Genomic DNA, 13447 nt, shown 5'->3' with positions numbered 1-13447 from the left:
TTTAACATAGAATTTATATTGTTTGTTATGTGTGTTTCTGTTTGTTGGACAAAAAAAAACAGTGAAAAACCTAATCCTTATCAGTGTCGTTAAAACTAATTAACTGCCGTGTAGATATTGGGCTGTAGATACAGAAAGAGCTTGGATTTCCCAGTTTACCAAGTGTCCCTGAAGGCGTCGCCGTCTAGCCCTTATCTGTTCGCACATGCTCGTCCTGAGCTATGAATTACTCGTGCGAACAGCCAGAAAGGTGAGGAAGACAACAATATCTGAGCTCAGTGTGCGGATATAAACGGCGTCCACCGGCACTAACGCGACTTTAGGACTTTTGCCTCCTCTATAAAAGCGACAGGAACTGGTCAAATGAGACGAGCGCGTGTCTGACGTTTGTTTACATCCACTCGCGTTATTCCTGCGCGCGTTGCTTTTAACTTTTCGTGTTCGCAGACGGTTCGTGGTCGATCTTTTGCTCGACTTTTACGCCTGTCATGAGCGAAGGCGGTGTTTTCCGTCAGTGAGATGGGATTTACCGGTGCGAGCGAAGTGTCGTGGACGTGGACGTGTTTTTAACTGGAAAATCAGCCTCCTGAACCCACTGCTTAGTTTGTTTTAATGATCCATGGAGTCCGTTGGGAAGTTTGAGTTCAACAGGAAGGACCTGGTTGGACACGGTGCCTTTGCAGTTGTGTTTAAAGGCAGACATAAAGAGGTATAATTTATATTACTGGCACAACTTCATTATTTTAGTAAATGCCTTAATCCTGCTTTTTATCCTTCTGTTGTTACTTTTCCAGAGACGTGACTGGGAAGTTGCAGTGAAGTGCATCAGCAAGAAGAATTTGGCCAAAACACAGTCTCTTCTTAGTAAAGAAATCAAAATATTAAAGGTATATGACCACCGATGAGTCCAAATGAGCAGCGGCTGCGTTCCCTTCAACCCACATGCTCTTGTTCCTCTTTCTAGGAGCTCAGGCATGGGAATATCGTCCGACTGCTTGACTATCAGGTAAAGTTGGCCTTCTCATTCACGGCGCGGGCCCTTTGCCCTCCCCACCTCACCGACACCTGTTAGGCGGCAATTAGCTGATCCCTCGGCACGCGTGACAGATGGCAGCGGGTGTCGCCGCCTAAACAATGGCTTATGGAGCAGAGTGGATGGCGTCTGAATCTAGGTTACGCGCCGTGCTGTCTGTTATGGTGACGCTTATTACAGCATAATGAGCATAAGGTGCTTATAAATAGTACAAGTGCTCAACAAGTTTGTCGCCAGAGCGTCATCCCTAATGTGGTGACGGAAAATATCATTAGAGGTCACAGCTAATCCTAATCCACGTGTCCGCGCGTTAGTTGCTCCCCTAACCTGCATTTCCACTGGTTTATCAACAGGAAATGGGCGGATGCGTGTATCTCGTCATGGAGGTGAGTTGAACCTTTGCGCAAATGCAAATGTGTGTGACTGCAACAGAGCAGCGCTGATTCCGCTGTCCTCCTCTCTCTAGTACTGCAACGGCGGTGACCTGGCAGAGTACCTCCACTGTGAGTTCGCGGCATCACACACGGCTTATTATAGCGTACGGCGCGGCCCCGTACAGTAAGAGTTTCCATCTCACCTTCGCCCCAAAGCGAAACGGGGCACGCCGGCGTTCGCCGTCACAAGCGTGGCTTAGCCTCGCAGCGTGTTTCTTGTAAACACGCTTGGAGAAGCTTACGGCTGTGCCTGCACATCATCTGGCCTTCTGTTGTGTTTTATGGAATAATAGGATTTTTGGCGCAGCAGTAAAAAAAACTTTCCACTTGTCAACGGGTAATTATCACTAATACTCAGTAATGCTTTACCCTGATCAAACTAATCCTATAGAAATTAAAATAAGTATTTTCCACATTTAAGTATGTAAAAACATAATGAGGGAATAATGAGTCCCAGCTTTTATTTTCCATGTTTCAAATGTCTCCTATTTTCTAATCTTGTTCAAATTCTCAGAAAGACTCTAGTTTGTAACAGTGGAGTTTTCCTGTGCTCTAGGTTTAAAGTGTAAGTTGTAGCTTACACGGAAGCATCTATTCGGATGCTGATGTGGGGCCGCGGTCTAATTTGGACACGGCGCGAGCATCTCTTATTTTGTAGGCTGGCTCATGTCGTGTCCCTCTAAAGGAGACACATGGAGCTATTTGCAGCACAACACTCAGTCACACTTGGCAGCCTTCACGGAGCACCCACATGACCCCACCCATCTGTCACTGACTCCCCCCCCCCCCCCCCCCCCCCCCCCCCCCCCCCCCCCCACACACACACACACACACACACACACACACACACACACACACCCGCCCTCCGGTGGAAAAACACGGCCGCTAGAAATACTGGACGCACTGAGAGGAGAGAGGTTTCTAGCACGGCAGGTGCCGCCGACAGTCATTTCTAAATGGAAGCTCATTGTAAACAACCTCCTCTTCCACGAAGCAAGACGTGCATGTCCACCTTACATCATATTGTACCTTCTGGTGAGAATGAGAGGACATGCAAGGTGATTCCAGCCCATACGTAACAAATGAACACATACACACACAACTAGGTTGAATTGAATTGCTCTTAGTTGCTGAACACCGATACATTCAGGTATCTCTACCACATACATGACCTCGTAGCTACTGTGTGACCCCTCTTTGACCCCGGTGTCACCGTACTTCCTTCCTCCCTCCGACCCGCAGCTAAGGGCACGTTGAGCGAGGACACCATCCGCGTTTTCCTGCAGCAGATGGCTCAGGCCATGAAGGTGCTGCAGAGCAAAGGCATCCTCCACAGAGACCTCAAGCCGCAGAACATCCTGCTGTGCCACCCGGAGGGCCGCAGGTCCACCTCCTCCGGGACCTGCATTAAAATAGCCGACTTCGGCTTCGCGCGCCACCTGCAGACGAACGCGATGGCGGCCACGCTGTGTGGCTCTCCCATGTACATGGTGAGTGTCCGTCGTTCGCGCCCTGCTTCCCTCTGCCGGCAAAGTCTAATCTGACCGTGTGTGCCGGCGCGCCAGGCTCCGGAGGTCATCATGTCGCAGAACTACGACGCCAAGGCCGACCTGTGGAGCATAGGCACCATAGTGTACCAGTGTCTGACAGGAAAGGCGCCATTTCACGTGAGTATGCAAAATGTCACTCTTTGGAAGTGTTTAGGCGGACGGAAATAGCGATGAGCTCTGTTACATCATTTTAAAGCCCTTACATTTGATTGTTTTTGTTTGAATGCAGAAAAGGCAGGGTCATTGCATTACATATCCCTTTCCCAACATGTGAAAAACATGATCCACGTGCGAGCCCTCAGAGACCAGCTGCCTGCTGGGTGACACTCTGCCCGACCTCCCCTGTTGTTAGTTGGAAAATGGTGCAACAACTTCACTAGTTACTAAGAAAACCCTATTTACTGGGGGGAGGGGGGGCGGAAGTGGCCACCAGCCAGTTCTGGCTCAAATATTGTGTCACAACAGTGGGTATTGCTTTCTGCTGTTCACGTGGCCGAGCTGTTGACTAGAGTAATTTATGTGGAGCCACGTGATTCTTCCTGAAATCACTATTTATACCTGTTAAAGAGGGGGAGAAATCTACTGTTTGACCTTTTGTCCCCACTGCAGTCATTGGAACGGCCTTGAAAGCTTCAGACTGACTTCAGTTTGTGTCGGGCAGGTCAACGGGTTAAGCTAAGTCCAAGGGTCAGAGTGATGTCCGCTGATGCTATTTGCTCGGCCACAACAGCTTAACAAGCGTTATGCTGCTGTGTGGGATCATCACACAACCACATGTTGTTCGTGTGTGCAGCACAAACGGTTTAATATTTAGGTTGTACTGGTAACATGATGAAACATATGATGACGTCATCTTTAACATTTGTTGTGTGAATAGGCCAGCACTCCACAAGAACTGCGTCTGTTTTATGAAAGCAACAGAAGCCTGTTACCCAGGTCAGTACCAGAACACACACACACACACACACACACACACACACACTCACTCACTCACTCACTCACCTTCTGCCATGTATTGATTAAACTGACTTATGGTGACTTATGTCACAGGGAGATGAGTCCTTTCTGCACTTGATGATTTCTGTCGCACGCTTGATTTACTTTATGGAAAACACACGCAGGCACACGCAGACACGTGACACACAAGTATACAAATAGCATTCAATAAATCCAGACACTATGTATTGCGAAGTAAGTGTGGAAGAAATTGATACACGCCTGGTGTGACTGGTCATCTAGAACATCTAGACCTTCTCACAATATTTGAAGACAGAATAAATATAAACTAAATGTAATACTCTATGTATGTGGAGTATTAGAAGTCAACTTGTCTAGTGGATCTGTCTTGATTAGACTGGGCTCTGGAGTGGCCTGTGCCCATGCTTATCTATTGCTGTAATAAAGCCCTGTTTGTGTGTGTGTAGACGTGGTTTGATGTTTTCTTCTCTTGCTATATTTAACCTGCTCTGAGCCTGCACAGCTATCGTTTTCCCCATGACCCACATAGCTCGATGCGGACGCACACACACACACACACACACACACACACACACACACACACACACACACACACACACACACACACACACACACAGAGCCACGGTTATCGCAGGGCCTTGAGGTTTCGCTCTAAAGCCATAAAATATTTAGCACGTTTTACAGCTCACACAGCGGTTGTGAAGCAACCATGCTCTAAATATTACAGTCTGATAAACTGTCCAGATTGCAATTCATAGGAGCCAACCCGTATTTTGACCAAAGTCCTATTTCCTCCCAAGTCTGTTCTTGAGCGTTTAATGTTTTATGAGCAGTTTTGTAACTAATCAATATGAATCTAAAGAGAAAACCTTTGTATTTTCTCAGCATCCCAAAGGAGACATCCAGCAACCTCAGACACCTACTGTTGGGCCTGCTGCAGAGAAATCACAAACAACGGATCAGCTTCGGTGAGCCTCTTCCCTTTAACCATCACAATCCTGTTTCATATTTAGATTTTTTTTTTAAAAGGTTTCATCAAATATTTGTATTTGCAGATGAGTTTTTCCACCATCCGTTCTTGGAGACAAGCTCAGCCACAAAGAAATGTACGGGCTGTTGTTTGTTTGTAACAAACCAATTCCATATGGACCAAAGCTGCAATAATCACGGCTCTAACGCGGGCTTCCTCTTTCTGCAGGCTCTCCGGCTCCCATGCTCCACTACCCTGGCTCGGCTCTGGCCAGTTCTACCAACTCGTCCACATCCCATCTGGCCTTCCCTCAAGTGTGTGCACATCTCTAATTATAGGACAATCTCTTCGTTTCACTTTGTTGTAGGCGATTAGACAGCCTTGTGTTTCTCTCCTCAGCATTCCGAGGGAGAGATGCACCGGACCAAAGTGCAGCTCTCTCCTGCACAGGACACGCTGGGCGTGCAGCTAGACGAAGCAACCACCAATCAAGACGGTAGGAACACCTCATCTTACGCGGAAGACTATGTCATGGTGCCTGCCCAGTTTCCCAGTAAGACCTCTGGCTGCCTGAATTTCTTTATTGAATATATTATCTTCACTCAGACATTGATTCACTAGAACTGTGACTATTTGTGTTTCACATCGCTGTAGGCGAGTACACATGTGAGCTGGATGTTGAGTCGCCTATTGAAAGTTGCCTCATATACAGTGGGTGAGTTGCACGTGAAGAATGTGACTTTGATTTCCAGCGTAAATTTAAAACAATTTCAAACCAATTATTACATCAACCAAATATTTCAATATGGGAGCTAACCATTTCCCTCATTTCTCTTTCCAGGAGCCCAGCAGCTGCTCAGAGGGGTCTCAGGCCTACAGAAAAGACACATCTTCTGCCCCCTGTGAGGTAAGACGTCTAGATCCCCATAACCTGAACAGTTTCCCTACTTACTTACATTCAGCTCCTCTGTGTCTAATGTTTTTTGCTTCATCTTCTCATGGACGCATGCAGAAAGCCTGCAGAGTTCATCGGGCCTAACTGCAGCCACACGGTGCCCATTCCCGTCCCAACTCAGGTCCAGAACTACCAGCGTATGGAACAGAACCTGCCACCTGTTGGCCTGCACGGCTCAACCAGGCACGTGCAGCTGCTCAGCCTTGTCATCTCCTTGCTGTCCTGTTATGTTCCTCTGCCCTCATGTGACTATGTCTTCTGTTGCTCAGGGTCACACTGTGCTGTGCCGGCAGCAGCAGTGACGGTTCGCCACAGTGTGGAAGCTGTAGGGCTTCAGGGTCGGGACACGTCCTGAGCTCTCGAGGCCGGGCAACTGGAGGGGCCTTACCACAACAGTCCTCCCCGTTAGGTAGCTATCACTACCTGCTTTTAAAGCGTGTAAGAAATGCTTGTTTTGAGGACCCTTCATGACCAGACATGACTGTTTCATATTCATAATTCTTTGTATTCTAGTGGGAACTACACCCAAGACCGGGGAGCAGACTCTACCACTCAGCACAAAAACGGGCCTGTTCTCTGGCTCTGCTAACAAGCAGGATGCCTCCAGCGTCAAGGTCAGCTCCTAAAGCCTCTTATAATTCACATTGACTGGTACAGTTTGATTTCCCCTTTCCTTCAAATTAGCAAAGAAAATAAATAATGAAATGGGAACTATTTCCACTTGCTATAAAGTCAAAGAATGGCATTAGAAACATACGCCGAACAAGCACAATATTACTACAAGTTAAAAAAACTACACTAGACAATTTAGAGGTTGATTAAGATTATAAAACTTTCTACAGCAGATTCAATCAAGAATGCCTAACCGAACCAGGACGGTGCCAAACCTGCAGTCCCTCGACCGACCTCCTGTATCCCAGATTATCCCCAGCAGGAAATCCGCCAATAGAAGGGGCCCATTTAAAAGGTCAGAGTAGCACAATAGGGGGAATACTATTATTAAAGTCACAGATATAGATAAGATAGCTAGAAGTAAATTTTGGACAGGTAGGAAATGAAATTTAATGTGAAGACTCTCATTTATATAAAAGTGACATCTAGTAAATATTTAAATGGTCACAATGTGACCTCTGTTTGTATTGAATGTGCAGGTCACTGAGCACAGGCAGACTATCTGACATGCTGCTCAAGGCGACGTTTGGAGCTCAGCTTGTGGGCGAAGGAGGAGATGGTAGCCTTAACTGTGAGAAAAGCATGGATGTAGCAGGTGACTTAAATCTGCTTGTCCAAGTAAACACCACCATGACATTATGCAAAAGAAATGTTTTATGTAATATGTAGTCAATGCATGTTGTGAAATAAACATTATTGTGACCGGGTCTTGCTGTGTGCTTGTAATAATAAGTGAGGTATGTTTTAGGTCAAGCCCTGTTCTGGGCTGCGTGTCAAATGGTTTACATTTTCCTGAAGGCATCTTAGTCATTGAAAGTTTCTTCCCCACAGCGCCACCTACTGGTGGCTTTCATTTCTCAGACAGCCCACCTCCTGCTGTCTTCGTAATGGGTTCTCCATCTAAAGGAATCAGTCCTCCTGATAACATGGCATCAAGGATGGTGTCGGGTAGGTTTTCAGATTAGCTTAAATACAAACTCTACTAACCCAAGTTAATAAGAAAAAGTTCATTTAGACCACTTTGTTGATATTAATGTACAATTGTGAAGTACTTTTGCTTAACCAATTTAATTTGAACAACAATAATGATAGCAATGTAGTTGTTTTAAAGGGAGACTCTGGTGCTCATTTCTCCCCTCATGTTTCAAAATGCCTAAGCAGTTTGTGTGTTTGTCTAAATGCAGGCTCCCCCAGCTACATTAACGCCGCCTGGTTACTTAACTGTGGCTTAATGCCTGGAGGAAGCCGAAGAAACAGTGAGACCGAATTCATGGATGCTACTCCACACAGCAGTCTAGTCTTTAACCCTCCAGAGCTCCCTGAGGATACACTGATGGAGGTACAGAAAGAATTATATATAATAATATAATTACTAATGTTGCTAATTATAAAGAATGTTTTTGCAGAAACTGTGTTTACTGTGTTTACTTTTCACAGCAGGCACATACTGATGCTCTAAGTGACCTGCGCTTCACCTTGGCTTTTGTCCACTGTATCATGGAACTGACTTCCTCTAAGGACCTGGGACTAGATCCCCTGAGCAGTGCAGATGTTTCCTTTCTAGAGCAGAGCTTGGTGACAGATCAGATCAGCCTTCTGAGTAAAGAATGGAGGTGACATGCATGGTGACATTTATTATGTCTTAACACCTACTTCAACCTAAATCTGTATGTTATTTAGTGGGTTTTTTCTGTATATCTTCCAGCTATGCAGAGCAATTAGTGTTGTACATGAAAGCTGAAGAGTTCCTTGCATCAGCGCTGCACACCTCTAAAGAAAATATCACACAAGGGCGACTCCTTCCATCGGCTACAGTCAAACAAGGTGACTCTGCGTTTTCATCTGTACACTTGAGAGGTATTTGGTAATGTTTGTGTTTATGTTTATGTTTGTGTCATGTTTCTTTTGTGCAGTGATCAGACAGCTGAATGACATGTACAAGAACTGCGTGACCTACTGTCGTTGCCTCAGTGATCGACTGCAGACCTTCTTGATTGACAAACAGAGGCTCATGGATCGATTCAATGGACTTACAGCTGAAAAGCTCATCTACAGCCACACGGTGCACATGGTCGGTGTCAAAAAAGGCAATTTTGATGTTTAGTTTAGATTGTTTTTTTGTGATAATAGTTAAATGCGTGCCTTTGTACTGCATTAGGTGCAGTCTGCTGCTTTGGATGAGATGTTCCAGCATGGCACAGCATCGGTTCAGCGCTATCATAAAGCCCTTCTGCTGATGGAGGGCCTGTCTCGACTCCTCACCGAGCAAAAAGACATTGAAAGCATAGATAAATGTAAGTACATCGACTTAAAATCACGTCGCATCACGTACATAATGTGACTGAAAATTCCATGTGAATGTTCTTCTGGATTTAATTCTAATCTAAAACTCTTGTGTTTCTCAGGTAAGCAGTGTATTGAGCGACGTCTTTCTGCTTTGCAGACCTAACAACAACAGTGTGTTACAGCTACAGCCACAGAACCTGCATTATCTTGCCTCAGTCATCTCCCCTCTGTGTAGATGGATCTTCTTAGATTGTCAAAAGACACATGCACTTTGATGTTTCTTAAGGGAAACGACCATTTGAGCATCTGCTCTTATTCTGCTATCTAACAGAAATGCACAGAAATGAGTACTATTCTCTTTTTTATGTTCTTTAACAAAGCTTGAGTCATGACTGTTTGAATATTTTGATCAGGTACAATAAATATACATAGTTTTAGTTGAGTTTTGTTTTGTTACAGAAAGTATATGTCAATATGATTTTATATGTTTTGCACTTATCATCTGACGAAATAATTGATTTTGAATGTGATGTACTTGAAAATTTGAAATGTATGTGTACAGTAAATGTTGAACCGGTACCTGAATAATTTGGATGAGATGACCAAATATTGCTGATGAAAAGCTGTTCTCTGACACTGTGCCTGCCTTGTTTGTCTTTGTTGAGGTAGAATATCTAATTGAGAATGAGTTCAGTACTTCAGGTGATATTAACCACTTACAACAATATTTCAAAGGTTTATGTGCATTTTTGTTTGATTGTTTTTTAGTTGTGCTAATGTAGGTTGTAGAAGTGATTTTTGGATCAATGTAAAGAACTTGCTCATTTGTGAATGACTTTGCACATTTTTCTTGTTTATGATAATTGCCTAGACTAGAGTTTAGAATAGAATTCATCCAGTTGCTCTTTTTTACTTTTATGAATGCCAGTAAATTTGCCTATATAAATACTTACACATTATATGGTGAAAATAAAGAGTATTTATTCTTAGAATTCCTTTTCGTATGAATGATTTTTAAGTCAGTTAGGAGTTTGCCACATTATCTGATTTAACCCTAAACTAAGTTGGTAATAACTACTCGGTGTATATAATTAAACAAGAAGTGGAGTAATTCAACTAGAAATAGTGAATAAAATGGGACCTAAAAATTGGGTGGAATTTAATAATTTAAATGAAACTGATTTGGCATGTAAACGGCAGATTATTAAATTAATAATATATGCTACAGCAAATTTCCGTAAATAAGCCATTTCATTAACGAATCTGTGACTACTGTGTGACGTCATCGTTTCAGTTTCGGCTGTTCCTGGCGGACAAGACGACATCCGGGTTACACAAAAGGTTGCCGCGGTCGCCATGTTGCTGAATGAAATTAGCTCCAAAACATTGAATAGCCGCTAGCATTATCGGTATTTTCTTTTTACGACTTACAACGTTTGTTAGAGTGTCTGGTTTAATGTAAAGATGACTTAAGATTTATGAAATGACTACAGAATCTTCCATTTCCCGTAAGTAACGCCGCTTAAGCGATAAAGTGTATTTAGTTATTAGCAACTGGCCTGCTAGCAATAACAAGCTATCGTCATTAGCATCGGATGGCACGCTTACCCTAATAGCCATTGTATATGTTGAAATTACATAGACAGCAAAATTGCAGATTATATAAGATTATATTTGAAATCTGCTTTCGCTATAATTATTACTCACCGTTTAGCCCAAGCTTGGATTTTCTTTCAGTTACAAGTGTTTTTGTCTTATTGTAATGCTACTCGTTAGCAAGCACCCGCTTACATTACGCCCCGAACGTTACTGGACGTGGGAGCGAATGTAAATGTATTAAGAAGTAATGACAGTGTTTAACTAGAAACCTAGTCTTCGTGGGTTTTCTGGTTTGTAGGACATTGTTGTTGCTGCCTACAAACGGCACTGCACAACAAAATTGCCCAACGCTTTAATTTACTGTGGGCCAACTGCGATAATAAACATCCCAGTATATTGACCAGTAACAACCCTCTTTATTTTTAGATTATGGTATATTTGCTGGACAATGAACAGAAAAAATAAATGGTTGCTAAATATTAATGGAAATGCATGATTTTGGTTAAATGTCACAATTTGACATTGATTTTTCATTTTTCATTCATTGATACTGATGGTTAGACAAAAAAGGTAGGTAGGTCATGATAAGAATAGCTTTAAACCCTTTACTTAAACAGAGGGTTTCCATTTTTAAGACCAGGGTGGATTTTGTTTTTGCTCTGTGTAGTTTTTTAATAATGTATATAACACTGGTGACTTACCAGACAAGTTTTTGAAAGTACTCATTTTGTTCCGTGGTGTCTTCTCTTTACAGACTTTTGTGTTTAGACATAGTAAAAGTGTCACGCAATGCACCATGGAAGTGGATCGCAGAACATGCAACGACAGCTTCAGAGATCCAAGTCTGTTACTGGCTCTGAAGCAGAGGAGCAACAGCTGCCTGCTATGGCAGCTACACAGCCGCAAGCTACAGTTAATCACCCGCAATCTCCTGTGACAACATTTTCCTCTGCTGCAAGCCCATCAGCCCCCCAGTCACCAAATTTACAGATTATCATGAGTCGTAGCCCAGTCACTGGCCAGAACATGAACATCACATTACAAAATGTAGGGCAGATGGTGACTGGTAACCAGCAAATTACTCTTACCCAACTCCCCATGCCAAACCCAGCATCCCCTGGTTTCCAGCATACTGCATCACAGTGGAGATTGGAACATGCTCCATCCTCCTACATCCAGGTTACTTCTTCTGTTCCTCAGGCCATGCAGCCCCAAAGTCCAACACAGCACAGCCCAGTTCCCATGCAAGGTGTTACAAGGCCAGGAGCACCTGCAACAACTCTGGGTGTGTGTGGACAGAGTCCATCGCGATTTGTTGAAGCCGGAGTGTTAATGCGACAAATCAGTTTGGGCAGTTCATCAGGAAGTGGGCATTTTGTTTACCAGGATGGTACTGGACTGGCCCAGATTGCTCCAGCCACACCTGGCCAAGTACAGCTGACCTCCCCAGGAGCACCAGGCTCTGTTAGGGAACGACGGCTATCTCAACCACATTCACAGACTGGGGGCACCATCCACCACCTTGGACCGCAAAGCCCTGTGGGGACTGGCGCTACCCTTCCTACCTTGGGCAGTCCTGGTCACATCACCACCTCCAAGCTACCTCCACAAATTAGTAGTATCATTCAAGAGTTGGCACGTCCTATGATTTTTGAAAAAACAGCACAGGGTGTGGTTGCTGCAGTAGGGACCACTGCCACGGCATCATTTAGTATACCCTCCTCTGTTCCACCCTCTAGTCCATCTCTCACTAGTCCACCTCAAGGGATCCCCAACAATCCTCTTGCAGCCAACAACATGACTGTGGGCAGCATTAAAAAGCAAGCACCCAAGAAGTTGGATGAAATTGCTCCTTCTACTCCAGAGATTGCTCAGCTGAGAAAACAGTGCTTGGAGCATCACACTAAGAAGATGGAAAACCTAAAGGAAGTATTCAAAGAATACCTAATTGAGCTATTCTTTCTGCAGCATCTTCAAGGTAATATGATGGACTACCTAGCTTTTAAGAAGAAGCCATGTGTTCCTCTCTATACTTACTTGAGACAAAATGATCTGGACCTGGAAGAGGAAGAGGAAGAAGAAGAACAATCTGAGGTCATTAATGATGAGGTACTGGCTCTTAATGTGAGATCTAATAGGACATTTGCATTTATAAGAAGACGACTGTACATTTACTCTAAATAATTGATTTAAATATTTAAAATTTATTCTTGTGTCTGTTTCAAAATTGTTAATAGGTAAAAGTTGTTACTGGAAAGGATGGTCAGGCAGTGACACCAGTTGCTATAGCAACGCAACTTCCTCCCAATGTTTCTGCAGCTTTTTCTGCCCAGCAGCAGTTTACGGTGAGAGAGAGAGTACTTGTTTTAAGCACATATTTATATATTCTCTGGTAGATTTGTTAAATACCTTTAACAAAAGGTAATTTTTGAGGGGTTGTTTATCCAGGGACATCAAGGGGCTTCTGCTGGCTCTATGGCCAACCCTGGAGACATGGATGCCTTCAAAAGGCAACAGGCTATGGTGCAAGCAGGTAGGGCAAGGCACATGGACTTGTGTCTCTCTTATGTTGCTTTGTTTCCTCCCTGTTTGCTTTGTTTTCGGTTTGTTTTCTTTTCTCCCTCTAATTGCTTCTGCTTTTAGATATTTGGCATCCTCTACTAGCGCTCTGTGTTGAAGTCTTAAACCGAGGAAGGAGAGGTGACCTGTGAGGTCTTCAGAAGGCCATTGCTCTGTGCCGAGTCCTTTTTTGCGTTATGAGGGTATTGTGTGTTTTAAATCCCAGATAAGGCTAAGAGGTCCCGGATTGACGTTGGTCGCCATGGGTTGATTTTCCAGCATCCTGGTGTAGCTCCTTTAGGATCACCTGGCGTTCCACTCCAGCAGCTTATGCCAACTGCGCAAGGTAGGAGTGCTACTACCAGGCGGTTCTGTACTCTGTTCGGTGCTGCTGGACGAATCCTTTTTTTC

General features: G+C 44.1%; 2 protein-coding genes across 8 annotated transcripts in view; both read left to right on the top strand.

The window, feature by feature from the left end:
- Positions 1–196: 196 nt before the first annotated feature.
- On the top strand, positions 197–9870 carry ulk1a (unc-51 like autophagy activating kinase 1a). 3 transcript variants are annotated; one of them, XM_029163719.3, is made up of 26 exons: positions 197–709; positions 795–887; positions 965–1006; positions 1387–1419; positions 1500–1536; positions 2710–2957; positions 3033–3134; positions 3895–3953; positions 4881–4963; positions 5051–5101; positions 5194–5279; positions 5365–5461; positions 5620–5680; positions 5807–5872; positions 5978–6103; positions 6190–6329; positions 6434–6534; positions 6763–6887; positions 7072–7187; positions 7424–7540; positions 7777–7931; positions 8030–8205; positions 8298–8416; positions 8506–8663; positions 8751–8886; positions 8998–9870. In XM_029163719.3, the coding sequence occupies exons 1-26, from the start codon at positions 620–622 to the stop codon at positions 9039–9041; spliced, it is 2661 nt and encodes an 886-aa protein (XP_029019552.1). In that variant the 5' UTR covers positions 197–619; the 3' UTR covers positions 9042–9870. The 3 variants fall into 3 exon arrangements, with proteins under 3 accessions (XP_029019552.1, XP_029019551.1, XP_029019550.1); XM_029163718.3 differs by having other exon boundaries at positions 5365–5518; positions 6766–6887; XM_029163717.3 differs by having other exon boundaries at positions 198–709; positions 5365–5518.
- A 334-nt stretch (positions 9871–10204) lies between these two features.
- The window catches only part of ep400 (E1A binding protein p400), a 29148-nt gene continuing 25905 nt past the window's right edge, over positions 10205–13447 (top strand). For 4 of the 5 annotated variants that reach the window (XM_029162117.3, XM_029162114.3, XM_029162113.3 and 1 more), the window contains exons 1-5: positions 10205–10386; positions 11232–12586; positions 12715–12822; positions 12926–13010; positions 13263–13382. In XM_029162117.3, the coding sequence (XP_029017950.1) occupies positions 11267–12586; positions 12715–12822; positions 12926–13010; positions 13263–13382 (1633 nt within the window). In that variant the 5' untranslated portion in view covers positions 10205–10386; positions 11232–11266. The remainder of the gene's footprint in view (positions 10387–11231; positions 12587–12714; positions 12823–12925; positions 13011–13262; positions 13383–13447) is intronic. The other variant, XM_029162116.3, reaches the window with a different exon arrangement.

The sequence above is a fragment of the Betta splendens genome, chromosome 9 (assembly GCF_900634795.4).
Source record: "Betta splendens chromosome 9, fBetSpl5.4, whole genome shotgun sequence".
NCBI classification, from domain to species: domain Eukaryota; kingdom Metazoa; phylum Chordata; class Actinopteri; order Anabantiformes; family Osphronemidae; genus Betta; species Betta splendens.
This window is presented reverse-complemented; position numbering and strand designations above follow the sequence as displayed.

Bases quoted from the DNA above. Each gene is read 5' to 3' on its own strand.
- ulk1a (XM_029163717.3), top strand. From the start codon at position 620: ATGGAGTCCGTTGGGAAGTTTGAGTTCAACAGGAAGGACCTGGTTGGA. The intron at 5,519-5,619 runs GTAAGACCTCTG...ACATCGCTGTAG, and splicing joins GGTGCCTGCCCAGTTTCCCA to GCGAGTACACATGTGAGCTG. The intron at 6,330-6,433 runs GTAGCTATCACT...TTTGTATTCTAG, and splicing joins ACAACAGTCCTCCCCGTTAG to TGGGAACTACACCCAAGACC.